This window comes from Pleurodeles waltl, chromosome 1_1 (genome assembly GCF_031143425.1).
Source record: "Pleurodeles waltl isolate 20211129_DDA chromosome 1_1, aPleWal1.hap1.20221129, whole genome shotgun sequence".
NCBI classification, from domain to species: domain Eukaryota; kingdom Metazoa; phylum Chordata; class Amphibia; order Caudata; family Salamandridae; genus Pleurodeles; species Pleurodeles waltl.
Window position 1 is genome coordinate 760,417,111 of NC_090436.1, and position 26,101 is coordinate 760,443,211.

General features: G+C 46.3%; 1 protein-coding gene across 3 annotated transcripts in view; it reads left to right on the forward strand.

Annotated features, from left to right (window-relative positions):
- Positions 1-1,147: 1,147 nt before the first annotated feature.
- The window catches only part of CNTNAP4 (contactin associated protein family member 4), a 2,124,586-nt gene continuing 2,099,632 nt past the window's right edge, over positions 1,148-26,101 (forward strand). For 2 of the 3 annotated variants that reach the window (XM_069227632.1, XM_069227640.1), the window contains exon 1: positions 1,288-1,623. In XM_069227632.1, coding sequence (XP_069083733.1) covers positions 1,539-1,623 — 85 coding nt within the window. In that variant the 5' untranslated portion in view covers positions 1,288-1,538. Of the gene's footprint in view, positions 1,624-26,101 lie in introns of all 3 variants that reach the window. The other variant, XM_069227637.1, reaches the window with a different exon arrangement.

The following is a 26,101-nucleotide window of genomic DNA, read 5'->3' on the forward strand; positions in this document are numbered from 1 at the left end:
TGATGTTTGTCCTTACGGGGTATGACTTTCGGTGCCTGTCTAAAGTCTCTCACTCTCACTACAACCCACCCAGGTTAGCCCTGTGCTTCTTCAACTACATGCATAATTGCAAGTGCACAATTTTGTTAGTTTGCCTCATAAAGTCCTGGCGTCGGCTGCTTGATAGTGGTAAAGAACTAAACGACAATGCGGCCGGTCACCTTCTGAAACAAGTGTCCAGTTGCAAAGCACACACGCCTCTGCAGGACTAACCGCTCGAAAATGTAGGACTGGCGGTTCCTCGAACTTTTTTAGGCACAGATAAAACATGCACCAAGCTATCCCTGATTGAGATTCCTGAAATGAATGCATAAACAGCAATATCTACCCGCGATTTAAGACCCTATGTAAGTATTTAGTCCACCATGTAAATAGCTGGAGGTCTTTCTACTAAAACCTCGGGTCACTCGTGATGAAAAGGCAGGTAATTTGGACAAATTCTTTCACGACACAATAGGTTTCTTGAAGCTGCAGTTTCTTCTCTTCACGGCAAGTCCTGCGAAGACAGGACAGAGAGGGGGCTTCATTCTCTGAAGTCTGCACCTTTGGCGCAGTCTTGTAGCCTCCCCAGGACCTGCCGGACAGCAGGCAGCGCACTACAGCCTTCCCTGCAGAGCCCTGGGAACGGCGGGGGTAATGCACGCGCCTGCAAGATTCTGAATGGATTATGAGTCTCCTTGCTTTAGGTAAACGGCACCCAGTGCCGGGGTAGTCGTCCCATTCCAGAGCGCGTCAGACTGACTTACTTGCACGGTGCAGTAGGTTCGATGAGCTAGAAACTCCGAGTGAGGGACGGGTTACGGGCAGGGAATCATTATTACTTAGCTAACCTGAGAAACAGCATGCACAATATGATGCATCGCCGCCCCTCCCCAGCACGCACACACTTCTAACTAAAACCTTCACCCACTGGTTAGCCTTGTGAAGTAAACGAATATTTGCATGCTGTGCATCTTGCACTGATTACAATGTTATTGCTTAGCGGCACACTTTTCCCACTTGGAAGTGTTTGAATACATTTTGGGAGGGAGTTGCATTAAAATGTATGCACGTTATACTCCGTATATTTAAAAACAGCGTGATTAGCTAAATGGCCTCCTCTGTGCTGGGCTCTGCGGGAGGCAGACAGCCAGAGGGTGCCTGGAGACGCACGTCCGTCTCCTTCAGTACACGCTGCACAGACTGAGGTCCGCGCTGTGTCACACGTTCCATCTGCCACCGCTAGGGGCGCCCAGGCCACACGTGGACGTGCAGCCGCGGTAAGCAGCTGAGCAGGGCAGTAGGCTCGCACTTCAGCTCTGAGTGATGCTCTCAAATCGGAGGGGAGCTTCTCGCCGCTGCATCTGGAGGGATTGGTGTTGTTAGGGAGACGAGCTGATTCGGAGGTGTGTTTGCACGTGTGAGAGGTTCGCCTAGTCGAGGTGCTGGGAAGAAGAGATCGGAGAGGGCAGCAGCATCCCGCACTCTGCCACTTTGGGAAAGGCTTTCCGGACGTGGACATGGATCCTGCCGTGCACACCTTCTGGGGGCTACTGGTGATCATCGCTGCCCATGGATGGAGCAAGGGGGTGGCAGCGAACACGTGTAAGTACCCTGACAAAACTTCCACTCCGTTTCAGTTTGTACTGCAGATGACTGCTGTCCCTATTGTAAGGAGTGCGCGTGCCAGCTGGGAGGATTAGAAACCCTCACCTGCCCAATTTAGTCTAGATATGTGCTTTACGTCATTAAAATACACCTTGCTGCACGGCAGCTTCTAGGCTGCCAGTTTCAGATAATATGCATTATGAAAGTTAATGACTGCATGCAGCCGGCAGACTGCCTCGGGCTACAGGGCGTCCTGTCACAGAGCAGGAACTCTAGCTTCGTTCGTCAGGAGCACAGAGCCGGGCAGGGTGGCAGATAACCCACAACAGCACGGAGCTGGTTAGTTTTTAAGATACGGGGCGCTGTTATGCTGGAATTGTAGCTCAGGTACTCACCGTGTCTGCAGGAATCCGGCTCCGGCATAAGTGACTCACAGGACTGCAGTGTACCAGCAGAGGCGACGATAGGAGCACAGAACCAGGGTGCCACCTTGCTGCCATGGTGTTGAGTTTTTAAAGAAATAAACTGGGTTAAACCGTAAGAAAGGAAGCGTTGTTCGCTCTATACGCATAATGGGGAGATAACAGCAGGTTTGGAGAATAGGTGTTCCGATAAATTCGTTTTAAAAACTGTAATACTGTGAATTGATCTTCCAGCGTTTATTCTCTGTACATTGACTTCATACATTGTTGTGTCACTGTTAAATGGATTCCTATCATTTCAAAAGTATGCTCGTGGGCCTTACAGGCAATGCCAATGCATATATATTAGTATCTATATCAATTGATATATTGATATCTAATAGTGTATATTGCAGGTGTGGCCGTGGCGTGTAGAGTCAAGTTTTGTGAGCAAAGGTTACTGTTTACACGTATGGAAAGGTTGTTTGCTTGCCTAGAAAACTCAAAAATTTGCATTCCAGGTACGAAATTTGACTGTGTCAAATTAATCAAATACTGTATGAAGCCCAGTAAAAAGCACACGTTTGAAGCCGCCCGTCTCTTTCTGCCGAGCTGAGTCAAGGCGCTAGGTTCCACCCTGGCCGCGAATATTACCTAGGGTTAGATCTTTAATGAACTGCTGCACTGCCAGCACGACCGTTCACGATTGACACCTCACCAAAGCCCGATGAGAGCAGGGTGACTCAATTCTACTCAGAAGAATGGGATAATACTGGGCCCTCCCTCCCTGGGATGACGCCTGAGACTGATGCTGTGCACAGAAGGATCAAATGGAGCTTGTTCTGGTGTGAGGTGCCAGGCGTATGCACGGTGATAACTAGCGCTGCTAACACGCCACTAATCCACTAGAGGTGTCTTTGTAACTAGAAACAAGGTATCTAAATGTATCTTGGTGTCGCACGGAGAGGCATGACCACATGACAAAAAATTGTTCTAATTGTCACGTCTCCAAAGCAACAATTCAGTGAGAGGCATAAATCAATCACACGAGAGATTTCAGAAATATTTTCCTGTGCAGGAAAAACGGTGAAAGTGCACAGGTTTCGCACTATCAATATTCCCAGAGATGACACATTCGTGCGGGAAACGTGTTTACCTGTAGGCCAACAAGGGACACATCAGTTTTGAGAAGAGAATTGATTTAACCAACTGCGATAACGAGTGATAATAGCATAGAAAATAAATTAGACGTCGGACTAGTGTTCAAATAACCTTGCGATCTGTACGAGCACCGAGCGCTCATAGCACACCGTATCAAAGATACACATGCCATACAGCATCATAACAACCACAGCCCAATGTACGGGTAAGCAACGTAACATCATTTCAAAGTGTCGTAGCATGTCGCCATGCAAGTATAAACGTGCGTTACACTTAAATCAAGTTATGTTGCTAATCTAACCGAATCGTACAGTAACGTAACAACAGTGAAGTAACTTGATTTGTATAGCAGCTTTACTTATCTCTCCACGACGCACCATGACAGCCCTTGCCTAACATAACACAGCATAACGTAATGTAACATACTTACTTTGCATATCTGTAAATGCGCTTTACAACTCTAACCAGAACAATGTGTGTAATATATATATATATATATATTTATTATTATTATTATTATTTTCAATCATACACGCGGGTGAGTACTGCACGGTTAGAAGCGTAAAAATACCATAGCGAACCCTAACGTGACATTCCATTTCAGGTTCAGTACATAGCACTGCGCACTGTAGCATAACACACAACATAAAATAGAGGGCGGATCACAGGTGTATTCTGTTCTTGAGAAGTTAGTAGAAATAACCTTATCATGTTTGAAAAAAGTAATCACTTTTAAGAATGCCGCACCGTTATGCCAACATCAGGCTTATCACACATTTTGGTGCTGTTTTAAGAGTTGGAGTCTCCAGGTTCAGAAATCTGCTTCGACCCAGTGCCTAACCTCAGTGGGTTCATCCGTTAAGTACAGTGAGTGGGAGTCAGTTACGCGGAGGCGTGAAGGGGAGAGTTCGGCGCCTATTCAGGCACACTGAGTTCCGAGATCCCAGAAGCACAGTCAGTAACTGCACGCGTGTCCTCAGTGTGTTAGCAATGGACTGTGCCTATCCCTTCTCGATAGGAAACTTTCACTGGTACATGATGCTCACGCCGCCACCTCCACCCGCATTAAAAAGTGGCGACGGAAAAGATCACCAACATTGTGATAACCGATTGAAGGGTTCACTAGATAAAACGCACAACATAGTTTTTTGTTTTTTTTAAGTAACGTGTCACCAGATAAACGCACTGTCGATATTTCGAGTAGATTGAGCAGAAGGTTAGGGGAGCAGGGAAAAACAGTCCACGCCTCTCTCTCTTTCTGCGTCTCGCACAGCCGTACGACGAAGCGCTGTGCCAGTAGACGGAGCAGAAGCGCTATTAGCGAGCCTTCCTCACCCTGACGACAACGCATTGCTTTTTATGTGAGCCAGGTTCTGCCAGTGGCCCCTGACCGAGTGAGTGATGCCCCGCGCTGCACGCGCAGAGGAGCAGCAGGGAGTACAGCCAACACAGCAGCGACTGCACTTTTTGTGCCAGCCCCTTGACGCAAAGTGCCTGTTTTGAACCTGACGCGGTGATAGCCTTCTCTTTTGATATGCTGCAGGGCTGAATTATTAAAGCACATCTGGGGAATGCAATGATCTACCGCACCGAGGCCAAACTGTACTTAAGAATGGCTGAGGCCTGGTGGATCAATATGCACGAGACACATCATGCCACCCCTCCCCTGACCCCCAGGGCCCTGCTACAGCTTATCAGAAGATCTTCTGTAAAAATGAGCTATCCAGGGCCTCTTTGCACCCTCCTATGAGATCCCCTCATCCACTTACTGCACTGCCACAGATCAATAAATGTGTCTGCGTGCATTATGTAACGCTCTACTGTCACCCAGCACAATGCTCAGCCAAGGCAGAAAAGGAGATAGCGGGCTGGCACCAGTTACAGGCTGGTACGCAAAGTGCAATTCTCTACTTCCCCTCCTCAGTATCTCTGAACACATGGGTGCATCAGGAGCATAACCAAAGTAGAGATTTGGATACTCCCTTGAAAAGCTGCAGAAGATCAAGTCTCAAGCAAATACTTTTTAGCCGTCACGTGAAGCAGTTTCCTTTCCTTTGGGTGAATGACTGAGTGAGTACAATTATTAGCTCTGAGCCAGGAATTCTGCAAACAGCACTATGACAAACATAATCACCTGCAGGACCTTCTTTGCTGACATGGGTGGTGGTGGGGGGATCATGCTGGAGACAGTGGTATAGGGTTGGAGAAAAAACATATTTGTCAGTGTGAATATAAGTATTCTTAATTCTCATGTGAGGTCTTTGCTGATAACTGTACTGATCAATGTAGTCACTGCACGACACATCGCACAGAGTGCTGTATAGTGTGCTACACCAAGACTTCAACACAACTGCAGCTGCCCACTAAGTCTGTCTATCAAACTCTCCTAACAAGGATGTATTTTCTTTCCCATACCTCAAACCTATAAATGGGCTTATTAAAATTGAGAATAGCGGGCAATAATTTGAGAAGGCCCAAGGAAATCCTAATGTTTTATGTCACCTGAGGTGTTGTGAAGTGCATTGCCATAGAACACATTTTCCTCATGTGATCAGTGTCATTTTGCACATTTATGGACAATCCAACACACACACACTCTACAGCTGTATTTATAGATTTGTTTTGACATACTGGAAAAAACCCTAGATCATTGATCAGTGAGGGTCCAGTGAAATGTCCAGGAGTACATTAGGCATGAGTAAGCTGTAATTTATGTGGATTCAGTTCAATGGTTTAAGGTGTGTGCTGCTCCCGTGCCCGTCCAACCCCAAGTGAATGCTATTGTATCTCTGATTCAATTTACTCAAGGCAGGTTTGGACAGGGGTCGAAAATAGTCCCGAGGACCACAACAAAATTCGGCACCAGGTAGCTAAAACAAAGTAGCCCAAATTTGTAAATTGGGGCAGTTCTGAAGTTGTAAATGCACGCTGTATAGGTGCTTTGCAAGGTATGATAGACTGCATGTATTTGTGCTTAATGCTGGCAAGGTTAGTGGCAACATCAGGGAAATCAATAGTGAAAACAGGCCTACGTGAGAGCACCACAGAGTAGGCCCCCAAACTGCAGGGAACCAGACCACACACTGACCTGTCAGATCCAGCACTGGTAACTTGTCCCAAAGGCAGTCTGACCCTCACTTAAGATACTGTTCTCCTGATCTGTTTGGAATTATGCTCATGTATGTGAAGAAAATTACACAAAACATCAAATTATTCTTAAAATGTTTTATTAGCTACTTGCAAATGTTTTCATGATTCAACAGTTTAAGGTTTATTCTCCCAGGGTCAACTTTTTCATTCAGCCTGGGTATGTGTTATCTTCAGTAGAGCTCTTTTGCTCTCATTAAGGCATTTGGAGTAGATCCAGATTTAACACCCCATGCTTATGATCAGTCGTGGCTCGCAGCACTGTGAAGGGGCAGGGCTGCACACGTGCACAAGGGCGGAGGGTGTTCAGGAGGACACACATTAAAATATATAAAAAAAAAAAACGTACTTTTCTCACTTCATCGCCACGCCGCTCTGTCTTCCTGGTCACATGGGGCACATCCTCCCAGCACCTGCCCTGCAGCCATTTCTGGCGCTTCTCAGAGCAGCATTAGGATTGGCTGGGAGCACCCAGCCAGGTCACTTCCAAGCAGACTGGTAGACTGTGCCTGCTCTCTCCAGTCCGGCAACACAATACTGCAGTAATAAATTGAAAACAGAACATGAAAAAAATCCCAACGCAATTTAGACAATTTTAATAAAGCAAATAGCACCAAAGCAGTAGAGATCCTATAAGTCAAACCGAAGATATTCATTTTTAAAGTTCTCAGTAGAAATGGAGCCAAAAAGCGCCAACTGCAGTTATCTGGTCGCGTTGAACTAGGTTAAAGTCAAAAGTTAGGGCTGACATTGGTGAAGCGTGGGTTAGGTACAGGGACCAGGTTCGTCTCAGTGGAAAGTTTGCCTTCTAACTTAGTTCTGTTTCACACAAGAATATCCTGTATACAAGGTGGCCTGATTGGAGGCTGAATCTAGAGTGCTCATTGACAGTGGGCCATTAAAGTCCTAGGCCTCAGTCAGCACTTCGCGTTGGCGGGGGACCGCTGTTGGTGTGAACAGCTGGTCGGCAATCAAACTTTACTTTGGCAGGAAACACAGGGCAGTCATTGTCAACGCAAAGACCTCCATGAAGGTTAAGCCTGAGGTCTTAATCCGGAAACTTCTTGTCAGCAGTTAGATTAAGCTTCTAACTAACCCTGGAGAAACCTCTGGGATCTTGGGATCAAGGCAAGCAGGTCCATTCTCCCTTAAGGCTTCAGACAGCAGCGCAATGCTTCTTCTGGCAGGTCAAGGTGTATTCTGATGAGCGATTCTGGAGTTGCTACTTCTATGCCCAGTTCCAGCCTGTGAAGTGAGCAGCCCCCTTTATCTAACCCTAAACTAGTTCTAGTAATTTCTTCTGGCTCTAGTCTGGCTAGTGAGAGAGAGGACAGGCAGGCCTAGAAGCCAGTGATCTTCTGAAGTCAGGAAGGGGAAAGTTATAGCCTCAGGTTATCTTTTGAAGCTTAGGATGGGACTGGGTACCACCCCCAGGCCATCTCTATCAAAAGAGGAGCGCCCTGCCCACACCAAGCCCCCTTTTCTTCACTGTCTGGAAAGAATACACATCACCCCAGGAGAGCTATTAACAGTCATATGACCCTGGACACTAGGAGAAAGGCACATTTGGTTTAGGCGGAAAAATAAAAATTTCCTAAAAGTAGCTTTTTCAAATTATGAATTTAAAATCTGAGTTTACCATAAAAAAGGATATTACATTACAATAGAAACAAGGGAAAGAAATATTTTTCTAGCTGTTACCAAACCAAATGTATTATTTATTGAATGTAGTAAGTTAACCTAGTGTTAGCCAATGGGAGGCCAGACTTGCTACAGTGAAAAATGACTTTGGAGATTATTCACTTCCAGGACATGTACAACTTCAAATATACATGTTCTATGTTAGAAACACCATCCACCCATCCCTGTGAGCATTTAGGGGCTACCTTAGGGGTAACTACAAAGGAAGGTTGCGGCCTGGCAAAGCGTTTTGTCTGAAGGGCTGAAATGGCAGTTTTAAAACTGCACTACAGGCTGCAGTGGCAGGCCTGGATAATGTTTTACAGTACTATTTTATTGGGTGGCACAATGAGTGCTGAAGTTTGTAGTATTTAATTTACAGGTCCTGGGTACATATAGTACAATTTGATAGGTGTTTATTAGCACATTCAATATGCCAATTAGGTGTATACCACTTTTACCATGTTTGGAAGGACGAGCACAAGCATTTTACCACTCATACGCAGGAATAAAATGTGCAGAGTCCTAAAGTCAACCGAAACGAGTTCATCAAAACAATTGGGTAGTGAAGACTAAAACCTGGGGGACTACAACGCAAAAAGATGATCATTTCCAAAATATGGTGACTAAGGAATCTGACACAAGTGCTTTTTTCGTATCACAGTACTTTATAAGCATTCTTATTACGGCATTTGTGACCGTGTTTTCTTGGAGAAATCTGCCCATGGGCCACATAAGCAGTCATTGGTTTGTGTTATGCATTGCTGATACTGCAAAGGTACCTAGTTTCAGCGTTGAGTTTGGTGGGAAACCTCTGCTGAATAGCCGCACTGGACAGGACCCCAGTGAGGGGCTCGGATTACGTATATTTAAATATACCATTGCTTTCAATGACAATTCTTGGAAGTTATTCCAGTTATGAACTTAGAAACATTCAAGCCACCACCATCACTGCCCGGACAACGATTCTATTTATGAACAAATTGGAATGTCAGTTGCCTTTTGCCACTGTATATGTTACTACAAATGGAGTAATATAGTATTTAGTTTTAGTTCAGTGGGCACCCTGTGCTGATGTATTTCAGCATGCTCTCATGTGATGATGAAGGAAATGGTGGCACTAAGTTAAAAAGCATGTGCTTAAGAGCACTGAATGTAGTCTAGTGAAAGGTGGGATTGATTCATGGTTTCCTGGTTTCGTGTTGTGCAATTCGGCCATAATATGTTTATCTCTTTCTTTCTCCCATTTGAGCTCAAACATTAATGGGTTGTGTTTAATTCTTTGACACGCTAAATACGTTCAGTGTGTTAGATACATCATGAATATGCATGGTACACAAGGATTGGTGGTTGTAGTGTTTGAGGAAGGTGATGTTTTAATGCCGGAAACAAAAAGAAAAGCAGATAACCTAATCTTGTTCAGTGCATTGAGACCACTTGCCCCAAATAGCTAAATGCCTTCATGCATTGCCATCCATTCTTGAAATTATTCATCCACCCGTTTCTCACCCATCCACGTATTCATTCATTCATTGAGCCATTAAGTCATGTCTCCAATTCCCATCCATTTATTTAATGCTAGCACAAGGTTCTGTAACGAAACATGTGTGGTAAAATGCACCATATTTGCAATTTTCTTTAATAAAGTCTTCAGAGAAGAACCCTCAACAAACCCACCTTGTAGTGTTCAAGCTTATTTGTTGTGCTCACTTGCTACATGCAGTATGAGTGGTGGTCTGACTAAGGTTTCAAGGGATGCTTTTAGTTCCCATTGTGGCCCTGCCAAAAGCGGCAACTGGACATCCCGGGATAAAAGGACAGAGTCACAAATCCACTTAAGTGACATGCTTCATCATTGGACTTGCTTTTCACTGCATTCTAAATGCATAGGACATGTTCTTTCATAGGAAGAATGTACAGTACACCAGATACTTGTGTAATTTCTCCATCATTTAAAATGCTTCTCAAAATAGCACATGGTTTGAAATATCCAAAGCAATTAAATGCTTTATGAATGAATGATGAAAGGTTGCACTTTTAGCGTGCACTAATTTAAATGGATCTATGCAGGAATGATACAATATAGGGCAACTATATGAGAATTAAGTTCACCTTGGTGATTAAAATGCAAAGTAGATTTCAGAATAAGTCTGTTCAGGTTTCCATATGTTTCTGGCAATCAGCAAGGTGTAAATCTGCAGATCATCACTTATGCAAATGTCTGTGCTTGAAATACAGGTGTTCCTCATTTTCCACTCTATGCAAACCCTCTTCCCCAGGATAAGTAGTAAATATCTCACATTTGCTAATAATCTGTCAGGGTGGGAATCAGTCAGTGTTTGAAAGTAGGCCTAGGTATAGAGAGCAATAGTGAAACACTTTAATTAGGGATAAATATTTAGTTGAGGAAATATGCTTCACAATTGAGGATATCAATTTCCCACTGAAGGCAAACAGCTTGCCCATGCTTAATTTCTAAATGGTTTCTTGATTCGAGCTACTATGAGATTGTTCAGTAATAAGTGCCTGGGATTTATGTAAAATTAATAAATTGATGAGTGTGTTTTGAAATTTTCCCTTCAGGAAAATCAGCTTGGCTCTACTGAAAGATACAACTATGACCAATAGCACTGATGAGGATTTGGGCCATGTGGATAGAAATACTTTTATTTAATCATTTACAAATTTATTTATTTATTTTAGAGTTTTATATTGCGCGGCTTATTACCTTTTGGTTCCTCAGAGTGCATGAAACGGAATGTAAATTTGATGTGCAATGAAGGAAGAGAAACATGTACAATCAGGTAGAGTAGGTGCTCATAGTCGAGTGTCTGAGACTACTGCACCCAGAGGCTGGATGATCTATTACAAAGAGAGTCTAAAAAGTTCTGTTTTCAGGAATTTCCTTTGGTGCATGTGATTAGAGATTTTGATGAGTTGTTGAGGACATTCGACAATCTTGGATTTTGTACTCTTTGGGATACACATTCAAGTTTCATCCACTTGATCAAACATTGAGGATTCAAGTTGGAATCTGATGAGCAGATGCTTCTAGTGGGGCATACCATGGAGATAAATTCTGCATGTACACTGGGTCTTTCCATTAGAAAGCTTTAGTAACAGTGCAGAGAACACTGAGGGGCATATTTATACTCTGTTTGCGCCGGAATAGCGTCGTTTTTTTTGACGCAATTCCGACGCACAACTAACTCCATAATTATACTTTGGCGTTAGACGCGTCTAGCGCCAAAGTCCATGGAGTTTGCGTAATTTTTTAGCGTGGACACCTACTTTGCGTTAATGATATGCAAGGTAGGCGTTCCCGTCGAAAAAATTGACTCCGTGGCATGTGCGCCGTATTTACACCCCCGGGCAAAACTCACGCCCGGGAGTGGGCGGGTCAAAAAACATGACGTCCAGCCGCTTTTGCGTCGTTTTTTAGCGCCTGGTCAGGGCAGGCGTTAAGGGACCTGTGGGCTCGGAATGAGCCCAGAGGTGCCCTCCAATGCCCCCAGGGACCCCCCCTGTCACCCTTGCCCACCCCAGGCGGACACCTAAGGATGGAGGGACCCATCCCAGGGAACATAAGGTAAGTTCAGGTAAGTAATAATTTTTTTTTTTTTTGTGGCATGTGGGGCCTGATTTGTGCCCCCCTACATGCCACTATGCCCAATGACCATGCCCAGGGGACAGAAGTCCCCTGGGCATGGCCATTGGGCAAGGGGGCATGACTCCTGTCTTTGCTAAGACAGGAGTCATTTCAATGGGGGTTGGGAGTCGAAAAAAATGGCGCAAATCGGGTTGAGGTGAAAAATTTGCCTCAGCCTGACTTGCCCCATTTTTTGGCGCCCAAGCTCCATGGGGCATATTTATACTCCGTTTGCGCCGAATTTGCATAGTTTTTTTCGACGCAAATTCGACGCAAAACTAACTCCATATTTATACTTTGGCGTTAGACGCGTCTAGCGCCAAAGTTCATGGAGTTAGCGTCATTTATTTGCGTGAACACCTTCCTTGCGTTAATGATATGCAAGGTAGGCGTTCCCGTCTTAAAAAATTACTCCGATGCATATGCGTCGTATTTATACTCCCGGGCAAAAATGACGCCCGGGAATGGGCGGGTCTAAAAAACCAGCATTAGCGCCAGATTTTAGCGCCTGGGTCAGGGCAGGCGTTAAGGGACCTGTGGGCTCAGAATGAGCCCAGAGGTTCCCTCCCCTGCCCCCAGGGACACCCCCTGCCACCCTTGCCCACCCCAGGAGGACACCCAAGGATGGAGGGACCCACCCCAGGGACATTAAGGTAAGTCCAGGTAAGTATTTTTTTTTATTTTTTTTTGTGGCATAGGGGGGCCTGATTTGTGCCCCCCTACATGCCACTATGCCCAATGACCATGCCCAGGGGACAGAAGTCCCCTGGGCATGGCCATTGGGCAAGGGGGCATGACTCCTGTCTTTGCTAAGACAGGAGTCATTTCAATGGGGGATGGGCGTCGTAAAAAAATGGCGCAAATCGGGTTGAGGCGATTTTTTTGCCTCAGCCTGACTTGCACCATTTGTGGACGCCCATACGCCATTTTCCCCCTACGCCGGCGCAGCCTGGTGTACATCATTTTTTTAAACGCACACCAGACAGCGCCGGCGGCTAACGCCGGCTAACGTCATTAAATAAATAAAGCGCCCGCATGGCGCTTCAGAATGGCGTTAGCCGGCGCTAATTTTTTTGGCGCAAAACTGCGTTAGCGCAGTTTTGCGTCAAAAAGTATAAATATGGCCCCGAATGTTTTTTTTTTTTGAGAACTTTCAAAACAGGAATTATGTGGACCATGGTTCTTGAGGTTAAGGTAGATTCTTGCTGTCTGCTATTTAGTTTTTGTAATATCCTGATTAATGCTTTACAAAGGCTGGTGCAGATGATCTTGCTTTAGTCCAGGCGAGAGCTGATGAGGGTGCTAATCAGCTATAGCAGAGTTAGTCTTGAGTAGTGGGGTATTTTTCAGGGTATGGAGAGCTGGTGATTAATTCAAAACTGTTGTTTACCCCACAAGTGAAAGTGGTCAACGAGTATCCTTCTTTTCTACTTTGTAGGTGGTTTAAGGAGGGGGCCCAAGAACTGTGGTGCAGACAGAAGGCAGTGAGACACGCGTATGATCTCTTATTACAATGATTTCTGTCTTAGCTTAGTTAATGCATTAGAAGGTCCTCTTCATCCAAGTTAGAATGTGGTCCAGGCCAGACGTGATGTTTGTAGTGTTGTGAATTTGTGATTATTCTTTTAGATAGAAAAGTTTATTTGATACTACTTGAGGAACTGTGTAATAATAAGCATTGAAGAAGAAGCAGGATCGGATTTAACCTTCTGCAGACTATCAGTCATGTGGATGATTACAGCTGGTCCAATTCGGATTCTTTTATTGTGTTTGGAGAGAAAAACGTAGAAAAGGATAGCAGCGATATGATATAAACCCATTTTCCAATTTATCAATCTGTAATGTTTGGTAAAAAATGACATCGGCCACAGATACGCTGACAATTACTTGGGATGTTTTTTTGTCATCATCTGTTTGCAGAAGGGGCTCCTCCTTTATGGCACCAAGAGCTGTCTCAGTGCATGTCAATGGAAATAAGTCAATGCAGGCCGTGATTAGTTTGCTTAGCAAGCCATTGCCTTTTATTTAATTGCAAAGCTTGTTGCATCACTGTTTGAAAATTAATTGCTCTGCCTTTGATATAGGGTACATTCTGGCAGGGAGAGGGGGTGTAAAATAATAATGGCTGGTGGCAATACAGAATAAAGGAATAGATGCATGTAATTTAAAGTTTCACTGGAACTAGAAACATTGCTTATGGACAGTCCCTCTCTTCAATCTTTCAAGGAGTAATTTTTGACGATCAATTTTTACTCATCATGAACATCGAGAAACAGAATATTGGAATGCTTACGTTCCTTTGCTCCCTTGCTTGTTAACCACTTTAGGTTATTTTCATAAGAGGGTAATGAAGATAGCTATATTTTAATGAGCTGACAATGTTGATTTCTGTTTGTTTTAATATATTTTACATTTAATTTATATGTATTTTACTGTGGTTGGCATAGCCCTGTATATATATTTGGGCTGCAATGAACTACATTTACCTGTAATTGTATTTATACTGGGCGCACAACATAAAGTTAACTAATATGTCAAAAAATAATTAGACCATCTATAATCCTTAAGATTGTATCTTTTCCGGCACTGACAATGGAACTCTTAACAGGACTAGATTTATTCATGTTAGTCTACTGAAACAGTAATTCATGCGGAACCAACATTAAAATCTGAGGATTAAAAGGTGCATCTCAACCCCCTTAATTCCGAAAGAACTACATTGGCTTTGTAGAGGTTAATGCCAAATTTAGTATAACCAACATAATACACAGTGATGCACACTCCTACTTTAATTATTTAGCAAACGTACTGCAAATTCAAAGGGGAATCAAAGAATTGGACCAGAAAAATCATAACAATACTAGATTTAAAAATTCAGAGTCTTTAACCGTCCTTGTCTGATTCAGCCATGCTTCAGTTCCTCAGAACTCTCTTCCAATATCTCCACAAACCGAATTTTTTCTAGTGATTTTCAAGTAATCCAATCCTCTTCTTTTCCACAAAACCATTTAAATACTCTTTCCACTGAGTAATCAGGTCTCCCTTGGTGTTCCATGTCAATACCGTTCACCTAAACAAAACATGTTGTACACGAGGCAACCCTTCTCTAATTAATGTATGGCTTTGAAACTTCGTTCTCAATTGATTATTACCAGTTGTAATAACTGTACGTCTCTGATTTGCACGCCTGGGGGCCCTGTAAAATCACCCTAGCTAACAGCATCTTGGGTGGGGTCTAGATACCAAATGCTTGGAAGGGGGCCGAAATTGTACCCATATATAAATGTGACAACTCCCGTACCTATAGACTGATAAGTTTAATAGACAGTCTGCAAAAATAGTTTGTCATCAAGTATTGAGTAAACTACAGTCATTGTTAGAAGAAGACATGATCTTTTCTGACGTGCAAGCAGGCCTCCAGATTAAGACCAACACTACAGATCAGGGGCTTTATTCACAAAGGTAAACTTGGACGTTTGGTCTACACTTAGACCAAAAGTCGGAGTTTACGACTTTGGGAATTCACAAAGAGCATGTACAAGTACTATGTTTAGGTCCGCTATCAGGTCAGATATCTGCCCAGAGTGCAGACCCAAAGATAGTACTCGTAAATGCCCTTTGTGAATTCCCACAGTCATAGACAGAGACGTTTGATCGAAGTTTAGACCAAACATTTAAGTTTACCATTGAGAATCGGGCTCCAGGTTTTTAGATTTTGCATATTTACTGGAAGACAGTTATATTGGATGTTAGAAATGGAGTCTTTGGTTGGCAGCCAGGTTACTCCCGTCCAAGCAAGGACCCTCACTCTAGTCAGGGTGAAGGAGAATCACACTCATTTAAACCCCACTCACCCCCTTGGTAGCTTGGCACGAATGGGTAGGCTTAACTTCAGAAGCAATGTGTAAAGTATTTATACCAACACAAACAGTATGTTAGAAATGGGGTCTTTGGTTGGCAGTCAGGTTACCCCCTGTCCATGCAAGGACCCTCACTCTAGTCAGGGTAAAAGAGAATCACCCCTAGCTAACCCCTGTAAACCCCTTGGTAGCTTGGCAGAGCAGTAGGCGTAACTTCAGAGCACTAGGTGTAAAGTATTTGTACCAACACACACAGTAACTTGATGAAAACACTACAAACTGACACAACACAGGTTTAGAAAAATAGGAAATATTTATCTAAACAAAACAAGACCAAAACGACAAAAATCCACAATACACAAGTCAAGTTATCAATGAAAAAGCAAAAAGAGTCTTTATGTAGTTTAAAAATACCTAACACTGTTAGCGTAAAAATTTACCTTGGTTGCGTCAAAAATAACCCCGCTCAGGCGAGTGTGCGTCAAAAAGGGCTTGCGATGCGTCAATTTCACTCACGAGCAAGACCTTGGTCGTTTCTCCTTTCATCGGGTCGTGACACGTCGTTCCTTCTCTCCTGCAGGAGAGCGATGCGTCGATCTGGTCAGCACTCTTGGGTCCGGGCAGGCCTTGCATTGCTTTTACACACCCAGCAGTACTTGTGTCAGAAATCCAGCCACATGATGATCTGAAAACCACGCAGCGTGGGTTGCGCTCTCCCGGCCTCCGTCAGCGATGCTGCATGTCATTTCTCCAGCTCAGTGCGTCGATTCTTCAGTCGTATTGCCGGCAAGCATTGATTTTTAGCTGCTAAACCGGCGGCGCGCCGTTTCTTCAGCTGCAGATCGGAGTTGTGTCAATCTTTTCCCCGCACGGCAATCTGTGAGTGGATTTCTTCCTCTTAGGCTGCCAGCTTCTCCTTTCAGGGTCCCACGAACCGGATGGGCACCACAGGGCACAGGAGGAGTCTCTCCAGAGACTCCAGGAGCTGGCAGAGTGAAGTCTATGCTGTTCCTGAGACTTCAAACAACAGGAGGCAAGCTCTAAATCAAGCCTTTGGAGATCTTCAAGCAGAAAACTACCACAAAGTTCAGTCTTGGTCCCCTAGCACAGGCAGAAGCAGCAACTGCAGGATAGCTCCGCAAAGCACAGTCACAGTCAGGGCAGCTCGTCTTCCTCAGCTCTTCAGCTCTTCTCTAGGTAGAGGTTCCTCTTGGTTTCCAGAAGTGTTCTAAAGTCTGTGGTTTTTTGGTGCCCTTCTTTTACCCAATTTCCCCTTTGAAGTAGGCCTACTTCAAAGCAAAGCCTCTCTTGAATGTGAAATCCTGCCTTGTCCAGGCTAGGCCCCAGACACGCACCAGGGGGTTGGAGACTGCATTGTGTGAGGGCAGGCACAGCCCTTTCAGTTGTAAGTGACCACTCCTCCCGGCCCTCCTAACACATATGGCTCATCAGGAAATGCAGATTACACCCCAGCTCCCTTTGTGTCACTGTCTAGTGTGAGGTGCAACCAGCCCAACTGTCCCAGACAGGGAATCCACAAACAGGCAGAGTCTCAGAAATGGTATAGGCAAGAAAATGCCCACTTTCTAAAAGTGGCATTTTTAAACACACAATCTTAAAATCAACTTTACTAAAATATGTTTTTTTTAATTGTGAGCTCAGAGACCCCAAATTGCTCATGTCCATCCACTCCCAAATGGAATCTACACTTTAATCAGATTTAAAGGTAGCTCCCATGTTAACCTATGAGAGGGACAAGACTTGCAACAGTGAAAAACAAATTTAGCAATATTTCACTGTCAGGACATATAAAACACATTACCATATGTCCTACCTTAACCATACACTGCACCCTGCCCTCGGGGCTACCTAGGGCCTACCTTAGGGGTGCCTTACATTTAAGAAAAGGGAAGGTTTAGGCCTGGCAAGTGGGTACACTTGCCAAGTCGAATTTACAGTTAAAACTGCACACACAGACACTGCAGTGGCAGGTCTGAGACCTGATTACACAGCTACTTATGTGGGTGGCACAACCAGTGCTGCAGGCCCACTTGTAGCATTTGATTTACAGGCCCTGGAACCTCTAGTGCACTTTACTAGGGACTTACTAGTAAATCAAATATGCCAATCATGGATAAACCAATCAACAATACAATTTACACAGAGAGCATAGGCACTTTAGCGCTGGTTAGCAGTGGTAAAGTGCCCTGACTTCAAAAGCCAACAGCAACAGGTCAGAGGAAGGAGGCAAAAAGTCTGGGGATGACCCTGCAAAAGGGAAAATTCCAACACAGTAATACAGTGAAAACACTACAAAATGGACACCACACCATTTTAAAAAATAGGTAATATTTATCTAAATCAAACAGGACCAAAATGACAAAAGCCAACATACACAAGTTAAAATATGAATTTTTGAAAGAATAAGAGTCTTACTCCATAGAAAACAATGGAAACGTTGATTTTGCACAAAGTACTTGGTTAGCATAAATAATAAAGCTGCACGGGTGAGTGTGCTTTGGAAAAGGCAGCGATGCATCAATTCCTTCCTTGCCAGGGAGGCCGTGTGTCATTTCTTCTCAGGTCATGTTGGCGATGCATAATTTTTCTACCTCGGAAGAGAGCGATTTATCAATTTCCGGTTGGGGCACCTCAAATCCATACAAAGTCGGGTTGACTTTGACGCCCAGGGACGATGCGTGGAAAATCATGTCGCACGGTGTTAGGAAATCGCGCTGAATATGGTTTGCTTCATTATCAGCAGCTTCAAGAGGGTATTGTGTGTCGTTGCTCCAGCTGCGATGTGTCGATCCCCCAGCCGTGATGCAGGTGGAGCATCAATTTTAGCTGCAAAGCCAGAGGCGCTGCATTGATCAGCCGCGTTGCAGATGGTGCATCATAACTTTCCCCGCACGGCGCTCTGTGAGTGGAATTTCACCTCTTGTCTGCCAACTTCACCTTTCAAGGGCCCAGGGACTGGATAGGATACCACTTGGCAGGGCAGGAGTCCCAGGAGAGAGTCCTTATGTTAGCAGAGGAAGTCTTTTATGGCTCTGAGACTTCAAAACAGGAGGCAAGCTCAACTCAAGCCCTTGGAGATTCTTCACAAGCAGGAATGCACAAAAAGTCCAGTCTTTGTCCCCTTTCACAGGCAGAAGCAGCAACTGCAGGATAGCCCAACAAAGTACAGTCACAGTCAGGGGCAACACTTCTCCTCAGCTCTTCTCCTCGGCAGAGGTTCCTCTTGGTTCCAGAAGTGATCTTGAAGTAATATAAAGTCTGGGGTCTTGGGTCAAATACTTATACCCCTTTCTGCCTTTGAAGTTAGTAAACTTCAAAGGAAAGTCTCTGTTGTTCACAAGACCCTGCTGGCTCAGGCCGGGCCCCAGACACACACCGGGGGGGGGGGGACTGCATTGTGAGAGGTTAGGCCCAGCCCATTCAGGTGTAAGTGACCACTCCTCCCTCCACCCTAGAACGGATGGCTCATCAGGATAGACAGGCTACACCACAGCTTCCTTTGTCCCACTGTCTAGAGGGGATTCACAAACAGTCCAACTGTCAAACTGACCCAGACAGGCAATCCACAAACAGGCAGAGTCACAGAATGGTTTAAGCAAGAAAATGCTTACTTGCTAAGAGTGGCATTTTCAAACTAACAATCCTAAAACCAACTTTACTAAAAGATGTATTTTTAAGTTGAGTTCAGAGACCCCAAACTCCATCTGCTCTCAAAGGGAATCTACACTGTAATAATATTTAAAGGCAGCCCCCTTGTTAATATATGAGAGAGATAGGCCTTGCAACGGTGAAGACTGAATTTAGCAGAATTTCACTGTTAGGACATGTAACACACATCAGTACATGTCCCACCTTTAACATACACTGAACCCTGCCCATGGAGCTACCTAGGGCCTACCTTAGGGGTACCTTACATGTATGAAAAGGGTAGGTTTAGGTCTGGCAAGTGGGTACACTTGCCAAGTTGAATTGGCAGCTTAAAACTGCAGTGGCAGGTCTGAGCCATGTTTACAGGGCTACTCATGTGGTTGCACAATCAGTGCTGCTGGCCCACTAGTAGCATTTCATTTACAGGCCCAGGGCACCTCTGGTGCACTTTACTAGGGACTTATTAGTAAATCAAATATGGCAATCATAGATAAACTAATCAATACAATTTACACAGAGAGCATATGCACTTTAGCATTGGTTAGGAGTGGTAAAGTGCCCAGAGTCCTAAAGCCAAAAAAGCAGGTCAGAAAAAATAGGAGGAAGGAGGCAAACAGTTTAGGGATGATCCTGCAAAAAGGGTCATTTCCCACATATGTTTATGTAGGAATTGTTGACCTATGATTGGCCTTTGACTTGATCTATGAAAGGTGCTGGAACATATTGGTCTCCCAGAAAATATTCTGACCATCTTAATCCAGTTGCATATTAATAACTATGCCAAAGTAAGGTGAGGACCTACGGGCAAACTAACCTGTAATATAACAGTTGCTAAAGGGGTCAGGCAGGGATGTGTACTGGCCCTGACCCTGGTTTCACTGTATATCAACAATGTAGTTTCATTTTTAGATATTCCCTGCAGCAACCAACTGAAAATTGTTTTTTTGTAACTTTTTGCTTTGTTATTCGTCATACTGATAACCAAGAAGCCTACTGGATTGCAAGCCTTTGTAGATCACTTTATGGAACTCCACAAAGAATGGGGGATGTAGCTAAATGCTTCTAAAACTCAGTTCATGACCCATAACCAATATAAATCCCATAGGGACATCTTGAGAACGAGAACGACCAAAGAGAGTGGGTCATTGACTTCCACTACTTGGGTGTAAGGCTTACAAGCATTATGCCCTGGTCCCCTTAGATTATTATAAGTGATTTGAAATTACAACATGAATTGGCAGCTATTCTAAAAATCTTTAAGAAGAAAAAATCGAAGAATAAGCCTGCCTCTGGAAACCTACAAATTAAAAGCCCTAGGGTATGCCATTTGTGGGGCAGAGCTTATGGGGAATGAGAAGGTCAATAAGTTGTCTGTAACAGAAAACCAACATTTAGGCGGTCATTACAACATTGGCGGTAAAAGCCGCTTACCGCCGTGCAGAAGACTGCCAACACACTGCCGCGGCTGCAGAATTCCGCCACAGCTATTATGACCCACAGCACGGAATCCGCCAATATTCAGACACCCACACAAGTCCGCCACACCAAAGGTCAGTGATAAACTGGCAAAAACAAAACCTCCACCGTCACGCCAACAGAAATACGCCCACACCATCACGACCCACGAATCCATGTGGCGGTCTTTCAACCGCGATATTCCATTGGCGGTACACACCGCCGCGCTCAAAATACACACACACATACAAAACACTGCCACATTGGACAAATCGAAATACACACACCTGATACACATACACACACCACTCCCACACACCCAATACAATATAAAACACACACCCACATCACCCACAAACCCCTACGACCACAATTACTGAGAGAAGGCCAGAGAGAGACTCCACCATCAACAATACTAGCATCCACAGGCACACAACACCATCACCCACATAACTTCTACGCACCTCACACTACACACCACTACATATCAGCACACTTATCACCCCACACACCACCCCACACATCACCTACACCACCCCATGGCACGGCAAAAACACCCCAGGATCTCGGAGGAGGAGCTCAGGGTCATGGTGGAGGAAATCGTCCGGAGAGCCACAGCTATTCAGGTCACAGGTGCAGCACACCTCCATTGCAAGGAAGATGGAGCTATGGCAAAGAATATTGGACAGGGTCAACGCAGTGGGACAGCACCCAAGAAATCGGGAGGACATCAGGAAGAGGTGGAATGACCTACGGGGAAGGTGCATTCCGTGGTCTCAAGACTCCACCTTGCGGTTCAGCGGACTGGTGGCAGACCCCCACCTCCTCCCCCACAACTAACAACATGGGAGGAGCAGGTCTTGGCGATTCTGCATCCTGAGGGCCTCGCAGGAGTAGGTGGAGGAATGGACTCTGGTAAGTCAAATCTTAACTATTACATCCCCCACCCTACCTGCATGCCAACACATACCCCTACTCCTCACAAATGCCCCAACATCACAAACCACACATCCTAACACCAAGCTCTGCATGCAACAACAAAGCATGGACACCCATCACTAAAGCATTGCCACTGCACATACACATACACCCCCCTAAACCATCATCACACAAGGTCCCACACAGGAATACAAGCACTGGGGTACACGGTCACCCACCCATTGCACACCATGGCACAGACAGATGTAATAAACATCCTTTTATACCCCTTCAGGACCCCTACCCAACGTCACCAGACAGGAGGGTCCACACATGTCCACACTACCAACAGAAGAGGCCCACAGTGATGACAGCACCTCTGTCCAACTGGATCTAGATGAGCAGCCCGGCCCATCGGGTACCTCGGGACAGTCGGTTCCCATCACACAGTCACGTGCCCCTACAGGGAACCCAGGCTAACCCACCACTCCAACAACAACAGGGACCTGGGGGCAGTGGTAGTGGGCACACGGTCCAGGGGACGGAGGCCCAGGAACACAGGGGAACTGGGAGGGCTGCTGTGCGACAGGGGGAGGACAGGCCAAGGGAACCCACTCTCCACGAGGCCCTCTCCAACATCATGGGAGCCTACCACCACTCTCAGGAGACGATGACAATGGTACTGGCCAAGTTTCAGGAGACCCAGCACCTGCAGGAGGAACAGTATTTGGGCTTCAGGGAGGAACTCAGAGCCATTAATTCCACCCTGGGCACCATCGTAGGGGTGCTGAAGGAAGTACTCAACACCAGGAGGGACACTGTGGCACTACAAGAGGCCCCTGACACTAGCTTGGACGATGAACTGCCCACAACCTCCGCCAGCGCTAGTGGACAGGAGGCACCGCCACAGGACCACCACACCAGCACCCCACCCCCTGCAGAGGGAGAACCACTTCGCAAACGGTCCCTGAGATCCAGGACAAAGACAGAGAACTATGCCAAGACCCCCGCCAAGAAATGAGACCACCCTGAATGTCATCCTTCTGTCCCACTTTGTCACCCTGTCCATCCTTAAACTGCCCCAGCTCCACTTCCTATGCCCATTTGGGCAATGCACCTGTGAGACTAATAGACTGGACTCTGCCATGGACATTCCTCCGCTATCACCCCTCACATATTGCTACCCCCTCCAATATTGAGCACTAAAATAAACACCCTTAAAGCACAAAACAATCTGGAGTCAGTCTGTGATTTCGGAATAGTGTATTAGCAATTACTGTGGCAAAAAGCTCTTTCATTTGTAATGTCAACATACCTATGTCACACATCTCTAGTCCATGAGGAATCAAAGCAGATGTCACACATTGGGACCCACATCTGTGAAATTGTAAGGGAAAGTGACAACTCAGTGACCATACACTGGGTGAAAACGACAAACAGTAGAGAGGTAGTAGTGTTTAAGTACATGTAGTAGGCATGTTTGTATTCTTACCTGTGTTTCACTGGAAATACTGCTGGATCACTGAGTCCTTGTTGTCCATGTCTTCTTCTTCTGCTTCCTCGTCTTCACTGTCCACAGGCTCCACAGCTGCAACAACACTGCCATCTGGACCATCCTCCTGCAGAAAAGGCACCTGTCGTCACAAAGCCAAGTTGTGAAGCATACAGCAGGCCACGATGATCTGGCACACCTTCTTTGGTGAGTAGAATAGGGATCCACCTGTCATATGGAGGCACCTGAACCTGGCCTTCAGGAGGCCGAAGGTCTGCTCGATCACCCTCCTAGTTCGCCCATGGGCCTCATTGTGGCGTTCCTTTGCTCTTGTCCTGGGATTCATCACTGGGGTCAGTAGCCGTGACAGGTTGGGGTAACCAGAGTCACCTGCAAATGGCGAGGGACAACTGTTAGAAACACACTAACCTGTAGGGATATCCCCAGACCCAGACAACCATTCCCACTGTCTTGCTTCCAGGTGCTCACCTAATAGCCACACACAGTGCCTCTGGAGTTGACCCATCACATAAGGGATGCTGCTATTCCACAGGATGTAGGCGTCATGCACGGAGCCAGGGAACTTGGCATTCACATGGGAGATGTACTGGTCTGCCAAACATACCATCTGTACATTCATCGAATGATAACTCTTCCAGTTTCTGTACACCTGTTCATCTCCTGTGGGGGGGGACCAAAGCCACATGGGTCCCATCAGTGGCACCTATGATGTTGGGTATATGTCCCAGGGCATAGAAATCACCTTTCACTGTAGGCAATTCCTCCACCTGAGGGAAAACGATGTAGCTCCGCATGTGTTTCAGCAGGGCAGACAACACTCTGGACAACATGTTGGAAAACATAGGCTGGGACATCCCTGATGCTATGGCCACTGTTGTTTGAAATGACCCACTTGCAGGGAAATGGAGCACTGACAGCACCTGCACTTGAGTGGGGATTCCTGTGGGATGGTGGATAGCTGACATCAGGTCTGGCTCCAGCTGGGTACACAGTTCCTGGATAGTGGCACGGTCAAGCCTGTAGGTGATGATCACATGTCTTTCCTCCATTGTCGACAGGTCCACCAACGGTCGGTTCAATGGAGGATGCCGCCATTTCCTCACATGTCCCCGCGGACGGTGCCTATGAAGGACAACAGCGAGCACAGAGTCAAACAACTCAGAGGTACGTACCCACAGCTTACACAGAACACCAATCATAATCCAAAAAGTGGCCTGTATATGTGTTGAGTCTAGGCCAAGGTATGTGTGACGCAGTTAAAAATGAAGCCATGTGGGCCCCTGAAATGGCGGCTGCCTGACCAGTAAAGTGGGACAATTGGATGTGAGGTAACTGCGCTGGCGTTGTACACCATCGCTGTAGGCGGTCGAAGACCACGGCGCATTGCTGCATTGGTTAACATTGGACCCCATGGGTCCCAGGAGCCAATGACGATGTACGCCAGCGGTGACGGTACGCACCGCCGTGGACATGACCGCCATTTTCTATCTGTTCAATCACTCGATACCTGATCTTCGACAGGAGAGGACCTACACTGCAAGTGCTGCTGTGACCTCGGTCTGGAAGAGACAATGGCTCGAGTGTCTGGGGAAAGGGCCCCTGCATTCACATCGGAGGAGTTGGAGAACTCGTGGATGGGGTCCTCCCCCAGTACACGCTACTCTACGGTCCTCCAGACAAACAGGTAAGTACACTGGGAGCATGCTGTATGGGCTACGCCTGTGTGGAGAGGGGTGGATGTAAGAAGGAAGGGGGGAGAGTGCGGCATGCATGAAACGACGGTGAGTGCATGTGCCACATGCCAAGGGTAGGGATGGGGGCCAATGACTGTGATGGTGCAGTTGGTAATAAGTTTCTCTTCCCCCTGTACAAATCATGTAGGTCAGCGCCCACCAGAAAAAATATATTTGGCGTGCCATCACCAAGGACGTCCGGACCCTGTGGGTCTACCACAGACGTAGCACCCACTGCCGGAAAAGATGGGAGGACATTCGCCGCTGGAGCAAGAAGACGGCGGAGGCTCAGCTGGGGATGGCCTCCCAACGTGGGAGGGGTGCCCGTCGCACCATGACTCCCCTGATGTTCAGGATCCTGGCGGTGGCGTACCCGGAGTTGGATGGGCACTTGAGGGCATCACAGCAGACACAAGGGGGTGAGTACACTCTCATCCTGCTGATTTAGCGCGCAGTGGAGGTGTCTGGGTGGGGGAGGTGGGCTGTGGGTTTCCCAAGGCCAGGGCAAGTTTAGCAGGCAAGGTCCCTCCGTAAGGCAGGCCATGTGGCATTCCACCCCACCTCTGTAGAGTGCCAAGTACACCTAGTCATGCCCCTGTATCATCCATGTGTGCAGATGTCGTCCATAGCCTAGTAGGCCATTTCCAAGGAATTGAACAGTGGACCCCAAGAGCACAGCGTAGTGCAGGGGGCTTCTGTGTCTGTCGTGTCCACCAACGGTAGCGGTAATGTATGCACTCAACATGTCTTTCTTCTGTCGTTCCCCGCCCTTTTTGTGGTCTCCCTGTTCTTGTGTGCATTAGCATCATCAGGCGGAGGAGCAGTGGCACCGGAGCATGAGGGAGCTGCATCCCACATGGCCCTGGAGGGCGAAACTACAGACTCAGAGTTAACCAGTAGGATGGAGGGCGAGGAGAGCTCCACGGCAGGGACAGGAGCTGACACCAGTGACACAGACTCGTCCTCTGAAGGGAGCTCCCTTGTAGTGGCGGCAACATCTGTGCCCCCCGCATCTACAGGTACAGCCGCCACCCCCCCTTCCAGCACCGCCCTCCCAGCAGCCCCTCAGCCTTTGCCCCGTGCCCACTCACCCAAGAGGGTGGGCATCACCTTCGCCCCAGGCACCTCAGGCCCTGCCCCAGTAACCCCTGCTGCCCTCAGTGAGGAGGCCATTGACCTCCTCAGATCCCTCACTGTTGGCCAGTCTACCATTTTGAATGCCATCCAGGGTGTAGAAAGGCAGTTGCAACAAACAAATGCATTTCTGGAGGGCATTCATTCTGGTCAGG